At 48.2% G+C, this 24,771-nt stretch overlaps 1 protein-coding gene across 3 annotated transcripts in view; it reads left to right on the top strand.

The window, feature by feature from the left end:
• Window positions 1-24,771, top strand: part of STK36 (serine/threonine kinase 36) — a 295,926-nt gene that overhangs the window by 152,120 nt on the left and 119,035 nt on the right. For all 3 annotated transcript variants that reach the window (XM_063935506.1, XM_063935505.1, XM_063935504.1), the window contains exons 13-15: window positions 14,261-14,346; window positions 21,028-21,163; window positions 21,235-21,346. In XM_063935506.1, the coding sequence (XP_063791576.1) occupies window positions 14,261-14,346; window positions 21,028-21,163; window positions 21,235-21,346 (334 nt within the window). The remainder of the gene's footprint in view (window positions 1-14,260; window positions 14,347-21,027; window positions 21,164-21,234; window positions 21,347-24,771) is intronic.

Here is a 24,771-nt window from a genome sequence, read left to right as displayed (position 1 = left end):
TCTCTGTAGTGCTCTTATTCTATAATCTGATATAATTAGATGATTGTTGGTGGATGTTATATAAAGAGAGGATGACCTTATACATTTATACACCCATATTAGTATCACATTTATCTCTTTATTAAAAGATTTTGATTTAAAACTTATCATAAAACTTTTCCTTTTCTTTTACATTGGAGATACAATTGTATATTTCAACATTATTTGTATAAGGAAAAAAATAAAACAATATAATGAGCTTTGTTTTATATATTGTTTTATTTTTTTCCTTATACAAATAATGTTGAAATATACAATTGTATCTCCAATGTAAAAGAAAAGGAAAAGTTTTATGATAAGTTTTAAATCAAAATCTTTTAATAAAGAGATAAATGTGATACTAATATGGGTGTATAAATGTATAAGGTCATCCTCTCTTTATATAACATCCACCAACAATCATCTAATTATATCAGATTATAGAATAAGAGCACTACAGAGATATTTCTTCTTATATCTATTTTTGATCCTTACGACAAAGGATTCTGTCTGTGTTGAAGCTTGCTTTCCCGTTTGGAAATATAATAGTATTTATGTTCGTAAACTCAGACACTAACTGACATAAAGTAATTAGACATTTCAGTAGTGTATAATAAGAGCGCACTAAGGGAACATACTAATATGTGTGTGTGTGTGTGTGTATATATATATATATATATATATATATATATATATATATATATATATATATATAATATATATACAGGTTGAGTATCCCTTATCCAAAATGCTTGGGACCAGAGGTATTTTGGATATCAGATTTTTCTGTATTTTGGAATAATTGCATATCATAATGAGATATCATGGTGATGGGACACAAGTCTAAGCACAGAATGTATTTATGTTACATATATACCTTATACACACAGCCTGAAGGTCATTTAATACAATTTCTCTATCGTCCTAGTGGATGCTGGGGTTCCTGAAAGGACCATGGGGAATAGCGGCTCCGCAGGAGACAGGGCACAAAAGTAAAGCTTTACGATCAGGTGGTGTGCACTAGCTCCTCCCCCTATGACCCTCCTCCAAGCCTCAGTTAGATTTTTGTGCCCGGCCGAGAAGGGTGCAATCTAGGTGGCTCTCCTAAAGAGCTGCTTAGAAAAGTTTAGCTTAGGTTTTTTATTTTACAGTGAGTCCTGCTGGCAACAGGATCACTGCAACGAGGGACTTAGGGGAGAAGAAGTGAACTCACCTGCGTGCAGGATGGATTGGCTTCTTGGCTACTGGACATCAGCTCCAGAGGGACGATCACAGGTACAGCCTGGATGGTCACCGGAGCCTCGCCGCCGGCCCCCTTGCAGATGCTGAAACGAGAAGAGGTCCAGAATCGGCGGCAGAAGACTCCTCAGTCTTCTTAAGGTAGCGCACAGCACTGCAGCTGTGCGCCATTTCCTCTCAGCACACTTCACACGGCAGTCACTGAGGGTGCAGGGCGCTGGGAGGGGGGCGCCCTGGGAGGCAAATGAAAACCTTTTTTGGCTAAAAATACCTCACATATAGCCTCCGGGGGCTATATGGAGATATTTAACCCCTGCCAGAATCCGTTAAGAGCGGGAGACGAGGCCGCCGAAAAAGGGGCGGGGCCTATCTCCTCAGCACACAGCGCCATTTTCCCTCACAGAAAGGCTGGAGGGAAGGCTCCCAGGCTCTCCCCTGCACTGCACTACAGAAACAGGGTTAAAACAGAGAGGGGGGGCACTAATTTGGCGTTAGAAATATATAAAAAAGATGCTATAAGGGAAAACACTTATATAAGGTTGTCCCTATATAATTATAGCGTTTTTGGTGTGTGCTGGCAAACTCTCCCTCTGTCTCTCCAAAGGGCTAGTGGGTCCTGTCCTCTATCAGAGCATTCCCTGTGTGTGTGCGGTGTGTCGGTACGTGTGTGTCGACATGTATGAGGACGATGTTGGTGAGGAGGCGGAGCAATTGCCTGTAATGGTGATGTCACTCTCTAGGGAGTCGACACCGGAATGGATGGCTTATTTAGGGAATTACGTGATAATGTCAACACGCGCCAAGGTCGGTTGACGACATGAGACGGCCGACAAACAATTAGTACCGGTCCAGACGTCTCAAAAACACCGTCAGGGGTTTTAAAACGCCCGTTTACTTTAGTCGGTCGACACAGACAGGGACACTGAATCCAGTGTCGACGGTGAATAAACAAACGTATTCCTTATTAGGGCCACACGTTAAGGGCAATGAAGGAGGTGTTACATATTTCTGATACTACAAGTACCACAAAAGAGGGTATTATGTGGGATGTGAAAAAACTACCGTAGTTTTTCCTGAATCAGATAAATTAAATTAAGTGTGTGATGATGCGTGGGTTCCCCCCGATAGAAAATATGGGCGGTATACCCTTTCCCGCCAGAAGTTAGGGCGCGTTGGGAAACACCCCTTAGGGTGGATAAGGCGCTCACACGCTTATCAGAACAAGTGGCGGTACCGTCTATAGATAGGGCCGTCCTCAAGGAGCCAGCTGACAGGAGGCTGGAAAAATATCATAAAAAGTATATACACACATACTGGTGTTATACTGCGACCAGCGATCGCCTCAGCCTGGATGTGCAGAGCTGGGGTGGCTTGGTCGGATTCCCTGACTAAAAATATTGATACCCTTGACAGGGACAGTATTTTATTGACTATAGAGCATTTAAAGGATGTATTTCTATATATGCGAGATGCACAGAGGGATATTTGCACTCTGGCATCAAGAGTAAATGCGATGTCCATATCTGCCAGAAGATGTTATGGACACGACAGTGGTCAGGTGATGCGGATTCCAAACTGCACAAAGGTGTATTGCCGTATAAAGGAAGAGGAGTTATTTGGGGTCGGTCCATCGGACCTGGTGGCCACGGCAACTGCTGGAAAATCCACCGTTTTTACCCTAAGTCACATCTCTGCAGAAAAAGACACCGTCTTTTCAGCCTCAGTCCTTTCGTCCCTATAAGATCATATCTGCCCAGGGATAGAGGAAAGGGAAGAAGACTGCAGCAGGCAGCCCATTCCCAGGAACAGAAGCGTTCCACCGCTTCTGACAAGCTCTCAGCATGACGCTGAGACCGTACAGGACCCCTGGATCCTACAAGTAGTATCCCAGGGGTACAGATTGGAATGTCGAGACATTTCCCCTTCGCAGGCTCCTGAAGTCTGCTTTACCAAGGTCTCCCTCCGACAAGGAGGCAGTATGGGAAACAATTCACGAGCTGTATTCCCAGCAGGTGATAATTAAATTACCCCTCCTACAACAAGAAAAGGGGGTATTATTCCACACTATATTGTGGTACTGAAGCCAGAAGGCTAGGTGAGACCTATTCTAAATCTAAAAAAATTTGAACACTTACAAAGGTTCAAATCAAGATGGAGTCACTCAGAGCAGTGATAACGAACCGGGAAGAAGGGGACTATCTGGTGTCCCGAGACATCAGGGATGCTTACCTCCATGTCCCAAATTTGCCCTTATCACTAAGGGTACCTCAGGTTCGTGGTACAGAACTGTCACTATCAGTTTCAGACGCTGCCGTTTGGATTGTCTACGGCACCCCGGGTCTTTACCAAGGTAATGGCCGAAATGATGGTTCTTCTTCGAAGAAAAGGCGTCTTAATTATCCCTTACTTGGACGATCTCCTGATAAGGGAAAAGTCCAGGGAACAGTTGGAGGTCGGAGTAGCACTATCTCGGATACTGTTACAACAGCAGGGGAGGATTCTAAATATTCCAAAATCGCAGCTGATCCCGACAACAAGTCTCCTGTGCTTAGGGATGATTCTGGACACAGTCCAGAAAAAGGTGTTTCTCCCGGAAGAGAAAGCCAGGGAGTTATCCGAGCTAGTCAGGAACCTCCTAAAATCAGTGCATCATTGCACAAGGGCCATGGTAAAAAAAAATGGTGACTTCCTTTGAAGCAATTCCAGTCGGCAGATTTCATGCAAGAACTTTTCAGTGGGATCTGCTGGACAAATAGTCCGGATCGCATCTTCAGATGCATCAGCGGATAACCCTATATCCAAGGACAAGGGTGTCTCTCCTGTGGTGGTTACAGAGTGCTCATCTTCTAGAGGGCCGCAGATTCGGCATTCAGTTTTGGATGTTGGTGACCACGGAGGCCAGCCCGAGAGGCTGGGGAGCAGTCACACAAGGAAAAAATTTCCAGGGAGTGTGATCAAGTCTGGAGATTTTTCTCCACATAAATATAGCTAAGGGTAAATTTATAATGCTCTAAGCTTAGCAAGACCTCTGCTTCAAGGTCAGCCGGTATTGATCCAGTGGGATAAAACATCACGGCAGTCGCCCACGTAAATAGACAGGGCGGCACAAGAAGCAGGAGGGCAGTGGCAAAAACTGCAAGGACTTTTCGCTGGGCGGAAAATCATGTGATAGCACTGTCAGCAGTGTTTCATTCCGGGAATGGAAACTGGGAAGCAGACTTCCTCAGTAGGCACGACCTCCACCCGGCAGAGTGGGAACTTCATGGGGAAGTTTTCCACATAATTGTAAACCGTTGGGAATTACCAAAGGTGGACATGATGGCGTCCCGTCTGAACGAAAAACGGGACAGGTATTGCGCCAGGTTAAGAGACCCTCAGGCAATAGCTGTGGACGTTCTGGTAACACCGTGGGTGTACCAGTCGGTGTATGTGTTCCATCCTCTGCTTTTCATACCTAAGGTACTGAGAATTATAAGACGTAGAGGAGTAAGAACTATACTCATGGCTCCGGATTGGCCAAGAAGGACTTGGTACCCGGAACTTCAAGAGATGCTCACAGAGGACTTATGGCCTCTGCCGCTAAGAAGGGACTTGTTTCAGCAAGTACCATGTCTGTTCCAAGACTTACCGCAGCTGCGTTTGACGGCATGGCGGTGGAACGCCGGATCCTAAGGGAAAAGGCATTCAGGAAGAGGTCATTCCTACCCTGGTCAAAGCCAGAAAGGAGGTGACCGCACAACATTATCACCACATGTGGCGAAAATATGTTGCGTGGTGTGAGGCCAGGAAGGCCCCACGAAGAAATTTCAACTCGGTCGATTCCTGCATTTCTTGCAAACAGGAGTGTCTATGGGCCTCAAATTGGGGTCCATTAAGGTTCAAATTTCGGCCCTGTCGATTTTTCTTCCAGAAAGAATTGGCTTCAGTTCCTGAAGTCCAGAAGTTTGTCAAGGGAGTATTGCATATACAACCCCCTTTTGTGCCTCCAGTGGCACTGTGGGATCTCAACGTAGTTCTGGGATTCCTCAAAACACATTGGTTTAAAACCAGTCAAATCTGTGGATTTGAAGCATCTCACATGAAAAGTGAACATGCTCTTGGACCTGGCCTGGACCAGGCGAGTGTCAAATTGGTGGTTTTTTTTCTCAAAAAAAGCCCATATCTGTTTGTCCATTCGGACAGGGCAGAGCTGCGGACTCGTCCCCAGTTCTCTCCCTAAGGTGGTGTCAGTGTTTCACCTGAACCAGCTTATTGTGGTGTCTTGCGCCTACTAGGGACTTGGAGGACTCCAAGTTGCTAGATGTGGTCAGGGCCCTGAAAATATAGGTTCCAGGACGGCTGGAGTCAGGAAAACTGACTTGCTGTTATCCTGTATGCACCCAACAAACTGGGTGCTCTTGCTTTTAAGCAGACTTTTGCTAGTTGGATGTGTAGTACAATTCAGCTTGCACATTCTGTGGCAGGCCTGCCACAGCCAAAATATGTAAATGCCCATTCCACAAGGAAGGTGGGCTCATTTTGGGCGGCTGCCCGAGGGGTCTCGGCTTTACAACTTTGCCGAGCGGCTATTTAGTCAGGGGCAAACACGTTTGTAAAATCCTACAAATTTGATACCCTGGCTAAGGAGGACCTGGAGTTCTCTCATTCGGTGCTGCAGAGTCATCCGCACTCTCCCGCCCGTTTGGGAGCTTTGGTATAATCCCCATGGTCCTTTCAGGAACCCCAGCATCCACTAGGACGATAGAGAAAATAAGAATTTACTTACCGATAATTCTATTTCTCGGAGTCCGTAGTGGATGCTGGGCGCCCATCCCAAGTGCGGATTATCTGCATTACTTGTACATAGTTACAAAAATCGGGTTATTATTGTTGTGAGCCATCTTTTCAGAGGCTCCTCTGTTATCATGCTGTTAACTGGGTTCAGATCACAGGTTATACGGTGTGATTGGTGTGGCTGGTATGAGTCTTACCCGGGATTCATAAATCCTTCCTTATTGTGTACGCTCGTCCGGGCACAGTACCTAACTGAGGCTTGGAGGAGGGTCATAGGGGGAGGAGCCAGTGCACACCACCTGATCCTAAAGCTTTACTTTTTGTGCCCTGTCTCCTGCGGAGCCGCTATTCCCCATGGTCCTTTCAGGAACCCCAGCATCCACTACGGACTCCGAGAAATAGAATTATCGGTAAGTAAATTCTTATTATTTTTAATAACTTTGTGTATTAAACAAAGTTTGTATCTCACTCTCGCTCAAAAAAGTCAGTATTTCGGAATATTCCGTATTTCGGAATATTTGGATATGGGATACTCAACCTGTGTGTGTGTGTATATGTATATGTATGTGTGTGTGTGTGTGTGTGTGTGTGTGTGTGTATATATATATATATATATATATATATATATATATATATGTGTATATATATATATATACACACACATACAGTCAGGTCCATAAATATTGGTACATCGACACAATTCTCATATTTTGGGCTCTATACACCACCACAATGTATTTGACATGAAACAAACAAGATGTGCTTTAACTGCAGACTTTCTCTAACGTCCTAAGTGGATGCTGGGGACTCCGTAAGGACCATGGGGAATAGCGGCTCCGCAGGAGACTGGGCACATCTAAAGAAAGCTTTAGGACTATCTGGTGTGCACTGGCTCCTCCCCCTATGACCCTCCTCCAAGCCCCAGTTAGATCTCTGTGCCCGAACGAGAAGGGTGCACACTAAGGGCTCTCCTGAGCTTCTTAGTGAAAGTTTTAGTTTAGGTTTGTTATTTTCAGTGAGACCTGCTGGCAACAGGCTCACTGCATCGAGGGACTAAGGGGAGAAGAAGCGAACTCACCTGCGTGCAGAGTGGATTGGGCTTCTTAGGCTACTGGACATTAGCTCCAGAGGGACGATCACAGGCCCAGCCTGGATGGGTCCCAGAGCCGCGCCGCCGGCCCCCTTACAGAGCCAGAAGGCAGAAGAGGTCCGGAAAATCGGCGGCAGAAGACGTCCTGTCTTCAACAAGGTAGCGCACAGCACTGCAGCTGTGCGCCATTGCTCTCAGCACACTTCACACTCCGGTCACTGAGGGTGCAGGGCGCTGGGGGGGGGCGCCCTGAGACGCAATAAAAAACACCTTGGATGGCAAAAAATGCATCACATATAGCTCCTGGGCTATATGGATGCATTTAACCCCTGCCAGAATACATAGAAAAACGGGAGATAGGCTCCGCCCCCTTATCGGCGGCCTTATCTCCTCAGCACACTGGCGCCATTTTCCCTCACAGCTCCGTTGGAGGGAAGCTCCCTGTCTCTCCCCTGCAGTCACTACACTACAGAAAGGGTTAAAAAAGAGAGGGGGGGCACTAATTAAGCGCAGTATTAAAGATACAGCAGCTATAAGGGGAAAAACACTTGTATAAGGTTATCCCTGTATATATATAGCGCTCTGGTAGGGCCACACGTTACATGATTGAGGCAATGAAAAATGTTTTACACATTTCTGATAATACGAGTACCACCAAAAAGGGGTATTATGTTCGGTGAGGAAAAACTACCTGTAGTTTTCCTGAATCTGAGAAATTAAATGAGGTGTGTGATGATGCGTGGTTTTCCCCCGATAACAACTGATAATTTCTAAAATGTTATTGGCATTATATCCTTTCCCGCCAGAGGTTAGGGTGCGTTGGGAAATACCCCCTAGGGGGGATAAAGCGCTCACACGCTTGTAAGGGCTCTACCCTCTCCTGAGATGGCCGCCCTTAAGGATCCTGCTGATAGAAAGCAGGAGGGTATCCTAAAATGTATTTACACACATACTGGTGTTATACTGCGACCAGCAATCGCCTCAGCCTGGATGTGCAGTGCTGGGTTGGCGTGGTCGGATTCCCTGACTGAAAATATTGATACCCTAGATAGGGACAGTATATTTTTGCCTATAGAGCATTTAAAAGATGCATTTCTATATATGCGTGATGCACAGCGGAATATTTGCCGACTGGCATCAAGTCTAAGTGCGTTGTCCATTTCTACCAGTAGAGGGTTATGGACACGTCAGTGGTCAGGTGATGCGTATTCCAAACGGCATTTGGAAGTATTGCCTTATTAAGGGGAGGAGTTATTTGGGGTCGGTCTTTCAGACCTGGTGGCCACGGCAACAGCTGGGAAATCCACGTTTGTACCCCAGGTCGCCTCTCAACATAAGAAGACGCCGTATTATCAGGCGCAGTCCTTTGGGCCCCATAAGGGCAAGCGGGCAAAAGGCTCCTCATTTCTGCCCCGTGGCAGAGGGAGAGGAAAAAGGCTGCAGAAATTAGCCAGTTCCCAGGAACAGAAACCCTCTCCCGCCTCTGCCAAGCCCTCAGTATGACGCTGGGGCTTTACAAGCAGAATCAGGCACGGTGGGGGGCCCGTCTCAATGAATTTCAGCGCGCAGTGGGCTCACTCGCAAGTAGACCCCTGGATCCTTCAGGTGATATCTCAGGGGTACAAATTAGAATTCGAGACGTCTCCCCCTCGCCGTTTCCTAAAGTCGGCTTTACCGATGTCTCCTTCTGACACGGAGACAGTTTTGGAAGCCATTCACAAGCTGTATTCCCAGCAGGTGATAATCAAGGTACCCCTCCTGCAACAGGGAACGGGGTATTATTCCACACTGTTGTGGTACCGAAGCCAGACGGCTCGGTGAGACCGATTCTAAATCTAAAATCTTTGAACACTTACATACAGAGGTTCAAATTCAAGATTGAGTCACTCAGAGCAGTGATTGCGAACCTGGAAGAAGGGGACTACATGATGTCTCGGGACATCAAGGATGCTTACCTTCATGTCAAAATTTACCCTTCTCACCAAGGGTACCTCAGGTTTATGGTACAGAACTGTCACTATCAGTTCAGACGCTGCCATATGGATGGTCCACGGCACCCCGGGTCTTTACCAAGGTAATGGCCGAAATGATGATATTCCTTCGAAGGAAGGGAATTTTAGTTATCCCTTACTTGGACGATTCCCTGATAAGGGTAAGATCCAGGTAACAGTTGGAGGTCGGTGTAGCACTATCTCAGGTAGTGTTGCGGCAGCACGATTGGATTCTCAATATTCCAAAATCGCAGCTGGTTCCGACGACTTGTCTTCTGTTCCTAGGGATGATCCTGGACACAGTCCAGAAAAAGGTGTTTCTCCCGGAGGAGAAAGCCAGGGAGTTATCCGAGCTAGTCAGGAACCTCCTAAAACCGAGCCAAGTCTCAGTGCATCAATGCACAAGGGTTCTGGGTAAAAATGGTGGCTTCCTACGAAGCAATCCCATTCGGCAGATTCCACGCAAGAACTTTCCAGTGGGACCTGCTGGACAAATGGTCCGGGTCGCATCTTCAGATGCATCAGCGGATAACCCTGTCACCAAGGACAAGGGTATCCCTCCTGTGGTGGTTGCAGAGTGCTCATCTTCTAGAGGGCCGCAGATTCGGCATTCAGGACTGGGTCCTGGTGACCACGGATACCAGCCTGCGAGGCTGGGGAGCAGTCACACAGGGAAGGAATATCCAGGGCTTATGGTCAAGCCTGGAGACATCACTTCACATAAATATCCTGAAGCTAAGGGCCATTTACAATGCTCTAAGCTTAGCAAGACCTCTGCTTCAAGGTCAGTCGGTGTTGATCCAGTCGGACAACATCACGGCAGTCACCCACGTAAACAGACAGGGTGGCACAAGAAGCAGGAGGGCAATGGCAGAAGCTGCAAGGATTCTTCGCTGGACGGAAAATCATGTGATAGCACTGTCAGCAGTATTCATTCCAGGAGTGGACAACTGGGAAGCAGATTTCCTCAGCACGACCTCCACCCGGGAGAGTGGGGACTTCACCCAGAAGTCTTCCACATGATTATAAACCGTTGGGAAAAACTCGACAGGTATTGCGCCAGGTCAAGGGACCCTCAGGCAATAGCTGTAGACGCTCTGGTAACACCGTGGGTGTACCAGTCAGTGTATGTGTTCCCTCCTCTACCTCTCATACCCAAGGTACTGAGATTGATAAGATGGAGAGGAGTAAGCACTATATTCGTGGCTCCGGATTGGCCAAGAAGGACTTGGTAACCGGAACTTCAAGAGATGCTCACGGAGGATCCGTGGCCTCTACCTCTAAGAAGGGACCTGCTCCAGCAAGGACCCTGTCTGTTCCAAGACTTACCGCGGCTGCGTTTGACGGCATGGCGGTTGAACGCCGGATCCTGAAGGAAAAAAGGCATTCCGGATGAAGTCATCCCTATCCTGATCAAAGCCAGGAAGGATGTAACCGCAAAACATTATCACCGCATTTGGCGAAAATATGTTGCGTGGTGCGAGGCCAGTAAGGCCCGATGGAGGAAATTCAACTGGGTCAATTCCTACATTTCCTGCAAACAGGAGTGTCTATGGGCCTGAAATTGGGGTCCATTAAGGTTCAAATTTCGGCTCTGTCAATTTTTTTCCAAAAAGAACTAGCTTCAGTCCCTGAAGTTCAGACGTTTGTAAAAGGGGTACTGCATATACAGCCTCCTTTTGTGCCTCCAGTGGCACCTTGGGATCTCAATGTAGTTTTGGGGTTCCAAAAGTCACATTGGTTTGAACCACTTAAATCTGTGGAGTTAAAATATCTCACATGGAAAGTGGTCATGCTGTTGGCCCTGGCCTGGGCCAGGCGCGTGTCAGAATTGGCGGCTTTATCCTGTAAAAGCCCTTATCTGATTTTCCATTCGGACAGGGCGGAATTGAGGACTCGTCCTCAGTTTCTCCCTAAGGTGGTTTCAGCGTTCACCTGAACCAACCTATTGTGGTGCCTGCGGCTACTAGGGACTTGGAGGACTCCAAGTTGTTAGACGTTGTCAGTGTCCTGAAAATATATGTTTCCAGGACGGCTGGAGTCAGGAAATCTGACTCGCTGTTTATCCTGTATGCACCCAACAAGCTGGGTGCTCCTGCTTCTAAGCAGACTATTGCTCGTTGGATTTGTAGTACAATTCAGCTTGCACATTCTGTGGCAGGCCTGCCACAGCCAAAAATCTGTAAATGCCCACTCCACAAGGAAGGTGGGCTCATCTTGGGCGGCTGCCCGAGGGGTCTCGGCTTTACAACTTTGCCGAGCAGCTACTTGGTCAGGAGCAAATACGTTTGTAAAATTCTACAAAATTGATACCCTGGCTGAGGAGGACCTGGAGTTCTCTCATTTGGTGCTGCAGAGTCATCCGCACTCTCCCGCCCGTTTGGGAGCTTTGGTATAATCCCCATGGTCCTTACTGAGTCCCCAGCATCCACTTAGGACGTTAGAGAAAATAAGAATTTACTTACCGATAATTCTATTTCTCGTAGTCCGTAGTGGATGCTGGGCGCCCATCCCAAGTGCGGATTGTCTGCAATACTGGTACATAGTTATTGTTACCAAAAAATTCGGGTTATTGCTGTAGTGAGCCATCTTTTCTAGAGGCTCCTCTGTTATCATGCTGTTAACTGGGTTCAGATCACAAGTTGTACAGTGTGATTGGTGTGGCTGGTATGAGTCTTACCCGGGATTCAAAATCCTTCCTTATTGTGTACGCTCGTCCGGGCACAGTATCCTAACTGAGGCTTGGAGGAGGGTCATAGGGGGAGGAGCCAGTGCACACCAGATAGTCCTAAAGCTTTCTTTAGATGTGCCCAGTCTCCTGCGGAGCCGCTTTTCCCCATGGTCCTTACGGAGTCCCCAGCATCCACTACGGACTACGAGAAATAGAATTATCTGTAAGTAAATTCTTATTTTCCGCTTTAATTTGAGGGTATTTACATCCAACTCGGGTGAACGGTGTAGGAATTACAACGGTTTCTATATCTGCCTCCCACTTTTTAAGGGACCTAAAGTAATGGGACAATCGACTCAGAAGCTATTTCATGGACAGGAGTGGGCTATTCTCTCGTTATTTCATCATCAATTTAGCAGGTAAAAGGTCTGGAGTAGATTCCAGGTGTGACATTTGCATTTGGAATCTGTTGCTGTCGACTCTCAATATGAGATCCAAAGCACTGCCACTATCGGTGAAGCAAGCCATCATTAGGCTGAAAAATCAAAACAAACCCATCAGAGAGATCGCAAAAACATTACGTGTGGCCAAATCAACTGTTTGGAACATTCTTAAAAAGAAAGAACTCACCGGAGAGCTTAGCAACACCAAAAGACCCAGAAGACCACGGAAAACAACTGTGGTGGATGACAGAAGAATTATTTCCCTGGTGAAGAAAACCCCTTCACAACAGTTGCCCAGATCAAGAACACTCTCCAGGAGGTAGGTGTATATGTGTCAGTCAACCATCAAGAGAAGACTTCACAAAATGTGTAGTCAAGATGTAAACCATTGGTGAGCCACAAAAACAGGAAGACCAGATTAGAGTTTGCCAAACAACATGTAAAAAAGCCTTTATAGTTCTGTAACAACATCCTATGGACAGATGAGACAAAGATCAACTTGTACCAGAGTGATGGGAAGAGAAGAGTATGGAAAAGGAAAGGAACTGCTCATGATCCAAAACATACCACCTCATCAGTGAAGCATGGCGGTGGTAGGGTCATGGAGTGGGCATGTATGGCTGCCAATGGAACTGGTTCCCTTGTATTTATTGATAATGTGACAAAAGCAGCAGGATGAATTCTGAAGTGTTTCGGACAATATTATCTGCTCATATTCAGTAAAATGCTTCAGAACTCATTGGACGGCGCTTCACAGTGCAGATGGACAATGACCCGAAGCATACTGCGAAAGCAACCAAAGAGTTTTTTAAGGTAAATAAGTGGAATGTTATACAATGGCCAAGTCAATCTCCTGACCTGAATCCGATTGAGCACGCATTTCACTTGATGAAGACAAAACTGAAGGGAAAATGCCCCAAGAAGAAGCAGGAACTGAAGACATTTGCAGTAGAGGCCTGGCAGAGCATAACCAGGGATGGAACCCAGCGTCTGGTGATGTCTATGCGTTCCACACTTCAGGCTGTAATTGTCTGCAAAGGATTTGCAACAAAGTATTAAAAAGGAAAAGTTTGATTTAGGATTGTTTAGTTTGTCCCATTACTTTTGGTCCTCTTAAAAAGTGGGAGGCAGATATAGAAACCGTTGTAATTCCTACACCGTTCACCTGATTTGGATGTAAATACCCTCAAATTAAAGCGGAAAGTCTGCAGTTAGAGCACATCTTGTTTGTTTTATTTCCAATCCCTTGTGGTGGTGTATAGAGCCCAAAATATGAGAATTGTGTCCATGTTTATATATATATATATATATATATATATATATATATATATATATATATATATATATATATATATATATATATATATATATATATATATATATATATATATATATATATATACTAGGTAAAGTCCACACTCATGTGCTGCATAGAAAATCGCTGGGGTAGCATCCAAGTAGGCAGGGACAGAGCCCTACTCCAACACAAATCCAATAAGAAAGCAGGAGCACTCACCAGTCTTTAAAGTAGCAAAAGGTTTTTAATCAGGTCATCAAGATCAGAACTCTGCATTGATGACCTGATTAAAAACCTTTTGCTACTTTAAAGACTGGTGAGTGCTCCTGCTTTCTTATTGGATATATATATATATATATATAATATATATATATGTGTGTGTGTGTTCCTGGGCTGTTTCCCCATGTATGTCCGTCACACGATTATTGTACACTCCGGTTTTCTCTCACTACAGTGCTCCTGGGCTGTCTCCCCATGTATGTCCGTCACACGATTATTGTACACTCCGGTGTTCTCTCACTACAGTGCTCCTGGGCTGTCTCCCCATGTATGTCCGTCACACGATTATTGTACACTCCGGTGTTCTCTCACTACAGTGCTCCTGGGCTGTCTCCCCATGTATGTCCGTCACACGATTATTGTACACTCCGGTTTTCTCTCACTACAGTGCTCCTGGGCTGTCTCCCCATGTATGTCCGTCACACGATTATTGTACACTCCGGTTTTCTCTCACTACAGTGCTCCTGGGCTGTCTCCTTTCTGGCTGATCTCTTTGGTCTGTTGAATTCTTATTATTGTTTCAAGAGACATCCCGAAGCTTCCAGGTGAGACTGTCATGTATTGTGTTATTTGTACTTACACCGCTGTCAGCGCCGCAGAATACCGCCACATGACGTGTAATAGCGGCAGCCGCATGGCACCTTACAGGCAGCACTATTAGTTTGTGCCAGATCCTAGTAACATCTCTGTACATAGAAACAAGGGGGTATTACAGAGGAAAGAATCCCACACCTCCCAAATCTCTCTTCGTTTCAGAAGACAATCTGATAAAATGGGGTTCACTACGATATGCCGGCGGTCGGGCTCCCGGCGACCAGCATACCGGCGCCGGGAGCCCGACCGCCGGCTTACCGACAGTGTGGCGAGCGCAAATGTGCCCCTTGCTATGCGCGCCACACTATTTTATTCTCCCTCCAGGGGGGTCGTGGACCCCCACGAGGAAGAATAAGTGTCGGTATGCCGGCTGTCGGGCGCCGGTATGCTGGTCGCCGGGAGCCCGACCGCCGGCATACTGAAGACCACCCAATAAAATGATGAGACTTGAACACACCAGCAGTTTCCTACAGAAGATCCTGCCCATAGGAATCACCCAACAAACACAAAATGATCTACAGATGTAGCCATGCCCATCTTACTGCGATGCGGCATACTGTATGGCGTGCCAGGCTGCGATGTGGCATACTGTATGGCGTGCCACGCTGTGATGCATCTTATTGTATGGCGTGCCATGCTGTGATGCATCTTACTGTATGGCGTACCAGGCTGTGATGCGTCTTACTGTATGGCGTGCCATGCTGTGATGCGTCTTACTGTATGGCGTGCCAGGCTGCGATGCGGCACACTGTATGGCGTGCCGCGCTGTGATGCGTCTTACTGTATGGCGTGCCAGGCTGTGATGAAGCATACTGGATGGCGTTCCAGGCTGCAATGTGGCATACTGTATGGCGTGCCACGCTGTGATGCATCTTACTGTATGGCATTCCAGGCTGCGATGAAGCATACTGTATGGCGTTCCAGGCTGCGATGTGGCATACTGTATGGCGTGCCACGCTGCGATGCATCTTACTGTATGGCGTGCCACGCTGCGATGCATCTTACTGTATGGCGTGCCAGGATGCGATGCGTCTTACTGTATGGCGTGTCAGGCTGCGATGCGTCTTACTGTATGGCGTGCCAGGCTGCGATGCGTCTTACTGTATGGCGTGCCAGGCTGTGATGCATCTTACTGTATGGCGTGCCAGGCTGCGATTTGGCATACTGTATGGCGTGCTAGGCTGCGATGCGTCTTACTGTATGGCGTGCCAGGCTGCGATTTGGCATACTGTATGGCGTGCTAGGCTGCGATGCGGCATACTGTATGACGTGCCATGCTGCGATGCGGCATACTGTATGGCGTGCCAGGATGCGATGCGTCTTACTGTATGGCGTGCCAGGCTGCAATGCGTCTTACTGTATGGCGTGCCAGGCTGCGATGCGTCTTACTGTATGGCGTGCCAGGCTGTGATGCATCTTACTGTATGGCGTGCAAGGCTGCGATGCATCTTACTGTATGGCGTGCCAGGCTGTGATGCATCTTACTGTATGGCGTGCCAGGCTGTGATGCATCTTACTGTATGGCGTGCAAGGCTGCGATGCATCTTACTGTATGGCGTGCCAGGCAGTGATGCGTCTTACTGTATGGCGTGCAAGGCTGCGATGCATCTTACTGTATGGCGTGCCAGGCTGTGATGCGTCTTACTGTATGGCGTGCCAGGCAGTGATGCGTCTTACTGTATGGCGTGCAAGGCTGCGATGCATCTTACTGTATGGCGTGCCAGGCTGTGATGCGTCTTACTGTATGGCGTGCCAGGCAGTGATGCGGCATACTGTATGGCGTGCCAGGCTGCGATGCGGCATACTGTATGGCGTGCCAGGCTGCGATGCGGCATACTGTATGGCGTGCTAGGCTGCGATGCGGCATACTGTATGGGGAGCCACGCTGTGATGCGGCATACTGTATGGCGTGCCAGGCTGTGATGCGGCATACTGTATGGCGTGCCACGCTGTGATGCGTCTTACTGTATGGCGTGCCAGGCTGCGATGCGGCATACTGTATGGCGTGCCACGCTGTGATGTGGCATACTGTATGGGGTGCCAGGCTGTGATGCATCTTACTGTATGGCGTGCCAGGCTGCGATGCGTCTTACTGTATGGCGTGCCACGCTGTGGTGCGTCTTACTGTATGGCGTGCCAGGCTGTGATGCGTCTTACTGTATGGCGTGCCACGCTGTGATGCGTCTTACTGTATGGCGTGCCAGGCTGCGATGCGGCATACTGTATGGCGTGCCACGCTGTGATGTGGCATACTGTATGGGGTGCCAGGCTGTGATGCGTCTTACTGTATGGCGTGCCAGGCTGTGATGCATCTTACTGTATGGCGTGCCAGGCTGTGATGCATCTTACTGTATGGCGTGCCAGGCTGTGATGCATCTTACTGTATGGCGTGCCAGGCTGTGATGCGGCATACTGTATGGCGTGCCAGGCTGTGATGCGGCATACTGTATGGCGTGCCAGGCTGTGATGCGTCTTACTGTATGGCGTGCCAGGCTGTGATGCGTCTTACTGTATGGCGTGCCACGCTGTGATGCGGCATACTGTATGGGGTGCCATGCTGCGATGCGGCATACTGTATGGGGTGCCAGGCTGTGATGCGTCTTACTGTATGGGGTGCCAGGCTGTGATGCGTCTTACTGTATGGGGTGCCAGGCTGTGATGCGTCTTACTGTATGGCGTGCCAGGCTGTGATGCGTCTTACTGTATGGCGTGCCAGGCTGTGATGCGTCTTACTGTATGGCGTGCCAGGCTGTGATGCGTCTTACTGTATGGCGTGCCAGGCTGTGATGCGTCTTACTGTATGGCGTGCCAGGCTGTGATGCGTCTTACTGTATGGCGTGCCAGGCTGTGATGCATCTTACTGTATGGCGTGCCACGCTGTGATGCAGCATACTGTATGGCGTGCCAGGCTGTGATGCGTCTTACTGTATGGCGTGCCACGCTGCGATGCGTCTTACTGTATGGCGTGCCACGCTGCGATGTGGCATACTGTATGGCGTGCCACGCTGTGATGCGTCTTACTGTATGGCGTGCAAGGCTGTGATTCGTCTTACTGTATGGCGTGCCAGGCTGTGATGCGTCTTACTGTATGGTGTGCCAGGCTGTGATGCGTCTTACTGTATGGCGTGCCGCGCTGTGATGCGTCTTACTGTATGGCGTGCCAGGCTGCGATGCGGCACACTGTATGGCGTGCCAGGCTGTGATGCATCTTACTGTATGGCGTTCCAGGCTGTGATGCATCTTACTGTATGGCGTGCCAGGCTGTGATGCGGCATACTGTATGGCGTGCCAGGCTGCTACTATTTGCATCTGGCAATCGCTTCATTAATGAATTAATTCCATTGCAGCAAAGATGAGCATGGCTACATCTGTACGGGATGCGGTCAAGATCCCGCCGGACAGGATCCTGGTGGTCGAAATATACCGACACCCTGATCCCAACCGGCACAATCCCGACATATTCTCCCTCTATGGGTGTCCACGACACCCATAGAGGGAGAATAAATTAGTGTGCCGAGCGTAGCAAGGCAGTGTCCCCGCAGGGTTGCGGGCGCAGCAAGCCTGCAAGGGGCTGCATTGCGCTCGCCCCCCTGTCGGGATTGTGCCCGTTTCCCCAGTGCAGTCTGCAGAATGTGGTGGAGTAATGTATAAATACCCGGGGGGGTAGTTACAGTGATCTTCCTATTTCCCCGGTGCAGTCTGCAGGATGTGGAGAAGTAATGTATAAATACCCCTGGGGGTAGTTACCAGTGATCTCCCTGTTTCCCCAGTGCAGTCTGCAGGATGTGGTGGAGTAATGTATAAATACCCGGGGGGGTAGTTACCGGTGATCTCCCTGTACCCCTGCTGCAGTCTGCAGGATGTGGTGGAGTAATGTATAAATACCCGGGGGGGTAGTTACCAGTGATCTCCCTGTTTCCCCGGTGCAGTTTGCAGGGTGTGCTTGCTGGAGGAGTAATGTATAAATACCCCTGGGGGTAGTTACCAGTGATCTTCCTGATTCCCCGGTGCAGTCTGCAGGATGTGGTGGAGTAATGTATAAATATCCGGGGGGGAGGGGGGGTAGTTACCAGTGATCTCCCTGTTACCCCGGTGCAGTCTGCAGGGTGTGGTGGAGTAATGTATAAATACCCGGGGGGGGGGGGGGTAGTTACCAGTGATCTCCCTGTTACCCCGGTGCAGTCTGCAGGATGTGGTGGAGTAATATATAAATACCCCGGGGGGTAGTTACCAGTGATCTCCCTGTTTCCCCGGTGCAGTCTGCAGGGTGTGGTGGAGTAATGTATAAATACCCGAGGGGGGGTAGTTACCGGTGATCTCCCTGTTTCCCCGGTGCAGTCTGCAGGATGTGGGGGAGTAATGTATAAATACCCATGGGGGGGTAGTTACCAGTGATCCCCCTGTTTCCCTGGTGCAGTCTGCAGGATGTGGGGGAGTAATGTATAAATACCCAGGGGGTAGTTACCAGTGATCTCCCTGTTTCCCCGGTGCAGTCTGCAGGATGTGGGGGAGTAATGTATAAATACCCATGGGGGGGTAGTTACCAGTGATCCCCCTGTTTCCCCGGTGCAGTCTGCAGGATGTGGGGGAGTAATGTATAAATACCCAGGGGGTAGTTACCAGTGATCTCCCTGTTTCCCCGGTGCAGTCTGCAGGATGTGGGGGAGTAATGTATAAATACCCATGGGGGGTAGTTACCAGTGATCTCCCTGTTTCCCCGGTGCCATCTGCAGGGTGTGGTGGAGTAATGTAGTAATGTATAAATACCCGGGGGGGGGGGGGGGGGGTAGTTACCAGTGATCTCCCTGTTTCCTCGGTGCAGTCTGCAGGATGTAATGGAGTAATGTATAAATACCCGGGGGGAGGAGGGGGGTAGTTACCAGTGATCTCCCTGATTCCCCGGTGCAGTCTGCAGGATGTGGTGGAGTAATGTATAAATACCCGGGGGGGGTAGTTACCAGTGATCTCCCTGTTTTCCCGGTGCAGTCTGCAGGATGTGGTGGAGTTATGTATAACTATCTGGGTGGGGGGGGGGGTAGCTACCAGTGATCTCCCTGTTACCCCGGTGCAGTCTGCAGGATGTGGTGGAGTAATGTATAAATACCCCGGGGGGTAGATACCAGTGATCTCCCTATTTCTCCGGTGCAGTCTGCAGGATGTGGTGGAGTAATGTATAAATACCCGGGGGGGGGGGGGGGGGGTGGTAGTTACCAGTGATCTCCCTGTTTCCCCGGTGCAGTCTGCAGGATGTAGTGGAGTAATGTATAAATACCCGGGGGGGGGGGGGGGGGTAGTTACCACTGATCTCCCTGTTTCTCCGGTGCAGTCTGCAGGATGTAGTGGAGTAATGTATAAACACCCGGGGGGGGGTAGTTACCAGTGATCTCCCTGTTTCCCCGGTGCAGTCTGCAGGATGTAGTGGAGTAATGTATAAATACCCGGGGGGGGGTAGTTACCAGTGATCTCCCTGTTTCTCCGGTGCAGTCTGCAGGATGTAGTGGAGTAATGTATAAATATCCGGGGTGATCTCCCTGTTTCTCCGGTGCAGTCTGCAGGATGTAGTGGAGTAATGTATAAATATCCGGGGTGATCTCCCTGTTTCTCCGGTGCAGTCTGCAGGATGTAGTGGAGTAATGTACAAATACCTGGGGGGGATAGTTACCAGTGATCTCCCTGATTCGCTGGTGCAGTCTGCAGGATGTAGTGGAGTAATGTATAAATACCCGGGGGGGGGAGGGGGGTAGTTACCAGTGATCTCCCTGGTTCCCCGGTGCAGTCTGCAGGATGTAGTGGAGTAATGTATAAATACCCGGGGGGTGGTAGTTACCAGTGATCTCCCTGATTCGCTGGTGCAGTCTGCAGGATGTAGTGGAGTAATGTATAAATACCCGGGGGGGGGGGAGGGGGGTAGTTACCAGTGATCTCCCTGGTTCCCCGGTGCAGTCTGCAGGATGTAGTGGAGTAATGTATAAATACCCGGGGGGTGGTAGTTACCAGTGATCTCCCTGTTTCTCCGGTGCAGTCTGCAGGATGTAGTGGAGTAATGTATAAATACCCGGGGGGGGTAGTTACCAGTGATCTCCCTGTTTCTCCGGTGCAGTCTGCAGGATGTAGTGGAGTAATGTATAAATACCCGGGGGGGGTAGTTACCAGTGATCTCCCTGTTTCTCCGGTGCAGTCTGCAGGATGTAGTGGAGTAATGTATAAATACCCGGGGGGGTAGTGGAGTAATGTATAAATACCCGGGGGGTGGTAGTTACCAGTGATCTCCCTGATTCCCCCGGTGCAGTCTGCAGGATGTAGTGGAGTAATGTATAAATACCCGGGGGGGGGAAGGGGGGTAGTTACCAGTGATCTCCCTGTTTCCCCGGTGCAGTCTGCAGGATGTAGTGGAGTAATGTATAAATATCCGGGGGGGGTAGTTACCAGTGATCTCCCTGTTTCCCCGGTGCAGTCTGCAGGGTGTGCTGTAGGAGTAATATGTTAATACCATTGAGGTGTGTCAGTTGCATACATTAAGTCGTCTTGTATAATTATTATTGATACAGTACTTTATCCCTTTGTATGATCCTACAATTGTAGGGCTGCTCAATGTTACATATAGACTTGTGGCCTTGTGTCCTATCTTCCAGCAACCTGGAGACTTGTGCGGAGACTTTCATGGAGGTGTTGGCTGAGCTGCTTCTATATCCCCCCAGCGACCAGGGTGATTTACTGGAGCTATCTCCCACCAGTGACCATGGCGTGCTGCTGGAGCAGAGCTTACAGGTGATGTCTGCAATGTCATTGTTTTACCATCTTGGTAAAATTCTTCTACTCATCAGATCTCTCTTTCACAGTGTTTGGTGTCTCTCTGTATAGCGGCAGATTGTGGACCTATCGCAGACTGTGCTGCCCTATACAGCAGCCTCCTGTCACAGGACAAAGCCGTCTTCCACAAGATCATTACAGGTAAACAGCCATTGCTATATCTCCGTCCTCCATGATGTTCCCTTGCTAGGATGGTCTGATTATTTAGCTACTCACCTCTTCAGGAAGCTTATCAAATCATATTCCTCCCTATCTACTTACATCCCCTTTGTACAGAACACACACAACCTCCCTATCTACTTGTATCCCCTCTGTACAGAACACACACAACCTCCCTATCTACTTATATCCCCTCTGTACAGTCCACACATAACCTCCCTATTTACTTATATCCCCTCTGTACATAACACACACAACCTCCCTATTTACTTATATCCCCTCTGTACAGTCCACACATAACCTCCCCATCTACTTACATCCCCTCTGTACAGAACACACACAACCTCCCTATCTACTTATATCCTCTCTGTACAGTCCACACATAACCTCCCCATCTACTTATATCCCCTCTATACAGAACACACATAACCTCCCCATCTACTTACATCCCCTCTGTACAGTCCACACATAACCTCCCTATCTACTTATATCCCCTCTGTACAGAACACACATAACCTCCCTATCTACTTATATCCCCTCTGTACAGTCCACACATAACCTCCCTATCTACTTATATCCCCTCTGTACAGTCCACACATAACCTCCCCATCTACTTACATCCCCTCTGTACAGAACACACATAACCTCCCCATCTACTTATATCCCCTCTGTACAGTCCACACATAACCTCCCTATCTACTTATATCCCCTCTGTACAGAACACACATAACCTCCCTATCTACTTATATCCCCTCTGTACAGAACACACATAACCTCCCTATCTACTTATATCCCCTCTGTACAGTCCACACATAACCTCCCTATCTACTTATATCCCCTCTGTACAGTCCACACATAACCTCCCCATCTACTTACATCCCCTCTGTACAGACCACACATAACCTCCCCATCTACTTACATCCCCTCTGTACAGTCCACACATAACCTCCCTATCTACTTATATCCCCTCTGTACAGTCCACACATAACCTCCCTATCTACTTATATCCCCTCTGTACAGTCCACACATAACCTCCCTATCTACTTATATCCCCTCTGTACAGTCCACACATAACCTCCCTATCTACTTATATCCCCTCTGTACAGTCCACACATAACCTCCCTATCTACTTATATCCCCTCTGTACAGTCCACACATAACCTCCCTATCTACTTATATCCCCTCTGTACAGTCCACACATAACCTCCCTATCTACTTGTGACTATGGGCCTAAAATTGCTCATTCGGTGCTGCAGAGTCATCCGCACTCTCCCGCCCGTTTGGGAGCTTTGGTATAATCCCCATGGTCCTTACGGAGTACCCAGCATCCACTAGGTTGTCAGAGAAAATAAGAATTTACTCACCGGTAATTCTATTTCTCGTAGTCCGTAGTGGATGCTGGGAGCCCGTCCCAAGTGCGGACTCTCTGCAATACATGTATATAGTTATTGCTTAACTAAAGGGTTATTGTTCTGAGCCATCTGTTGAATGAGGCTCAGTTGTTGTTCATACTGTTAACTGGGTATAGTTATCACGAGTTGTACGGTGTGATTGGTGTGGCTGGTATGAGTCTTGTCCCCGGGATTCCATATCCTTTCCTTGTAATGTCAGCTCTTCCGGGCACAGTTTCCCTAACTGAGGTCTGGAGGAGGGGCATAGAGGGAGGAGCCAGTGCACACCAGATGTAGTACCTAATCTTTCTTTTAAGAGTGCCCAGTCTCCTGCGGAGCCCGTCTATTCCCCATGGTCCTTACGGAGTACCCAGCATCCACTACGGACTACGAGAAATAGAATTACCGGTGAGTAAATTCTCATTTTCCCTATAGAGTGTAAGCTTTCGAGCAGGGCCTTCCTACCTCTATGTCTGTCTGTTATTACCCAGTTTTGTTCTATTACTATTGTAAATAAACAATACATAATAATAATAGTTTTGCTAAATTTCTGACTTCGAGAGTCCTGAGAGATAGCAGTTCTGAGAGTGGCTATTAGAGTCCAGAAAGACATCAGCCCTGAGAGAGACTGTGAGAGTCATAAGAGACAGCAGTCTTGAGAGAGACAGCTGGAGTCCTGAGAGACAATAATACTGAGAGACAGCAGGCCAGAGAGTGTCACTGAATGTCTCTCTGTTTCATCTTGGATGACATCTCGCCACCTCAAACTTAATATTTCCAAAACAGAATTAATTATATTTCCTCCGGCCAATAGTAGTTACCAACCTGATATCTCTATCACTGCTGATAACTCAGCAATCATCCCTACCCCACAAGCTCGCTGCCTAGGTGTCATCCTGACTCTGATCTGTCCTTTATCCCCACATTCACTCTGTCTCTAAATCATGTTACATTCATCTAAGAAACATCCAGAATACGACCATATCTTACACATGACACTGCTAACACTCTAATCCACGCTCTTATCATCTCCCGCATTGATTATTGTAATAGTCTCCTGACCGGTCTTCCCAAACATAGACTCTCACCACTACAATCCATTCTGACTGCAGCTGCGAGGCTAATCTTCCTCGCTAGACGGTCATCGTCTGCAGATCCGCTCTGTCAGTCCCTCCATTGGTTACCGGTATTCTACCGTATTCAATATAAAATACTTTTACTGACATACAAGGCCATTAACCAAACCACACCAACATATATCTCTTCTCTCATCTCATAATATCTCCCAACCTGACCTCTCCGCTCTGCACAAGATCTGCGTCTCTCATCCACACTCATTACTCGCTCCCACTCACGACTGCAGGACTTTCATCAGGCTGCAACCACTCCGTGGAATGCCCTCCCACGTACAATAAGACTCTCCTCTAGTCTCCAAACCTTCAAGCGTTCCCTGAAACCTCATCTCTTCAGACAAGCCTATCACATTCTGTACAGTCCACACATATCCTCACCATTTGTCTTTCTTCACTTTCCCATCCTCCTGACCCCGGGCCAACATTGCTGTATGACCATATCATTCAGTCCACCAGGATCCTACACAATCTTGTGGACCATTATACAATAGATAGCACCTATCCTTGTGTATCAATGCCTATTTCTCTAATGTCCTAGTGGATACTGGGAAATGTAGTTACCATGGGGTATAGATCGGGTTCACTGGAGCCTTGCACTTTTCGGTGTGCGCTGGCTCCTCCCCTCTATGCCCCTCCTACCAGACTCGGTTTAGAAAATGTGCCCAAGGAGACAGGTGCATTCTGTTGCTCTCCAGAGAGTTATCTTCAGACGTTATGTTAGTTTGCTATTTCTCTATCGTCCTAGTGGATGCTGGGGTTCCTGAAAGGACCATGGGGAATAACGGCTCCGCAGGAGACAGGGCACAAAAAGTAAAGCTTTTTCCGATCAGGTGGTGTGCACTGGCTCCTCCCCCTATGACCCTCCTCCAGACTCCAGTTAGAT

The sequence above is a fragment of the Pseudophryne corroboree genome, chromosome 7 (assembly GCF_028390025.1).
Source record: "Pseudophryne corroboree isolate aPseCor3 chromosome 7, aPseCor3.hap2, whole genome shotgun sequence".
In the NCBI taxonomy this organism is placed as follows: Eukaryota; Metazoa; Chordata; class Amphibia; order Anura; family Myobatrachidae; genus Pseudophryne; species Pseudophryne corroboree.
The sequence above is the reverse complement of the archived record's forward strand: the minus strand, read 5'-3'. Positions and strand labels throughout refer to the sequence as shown.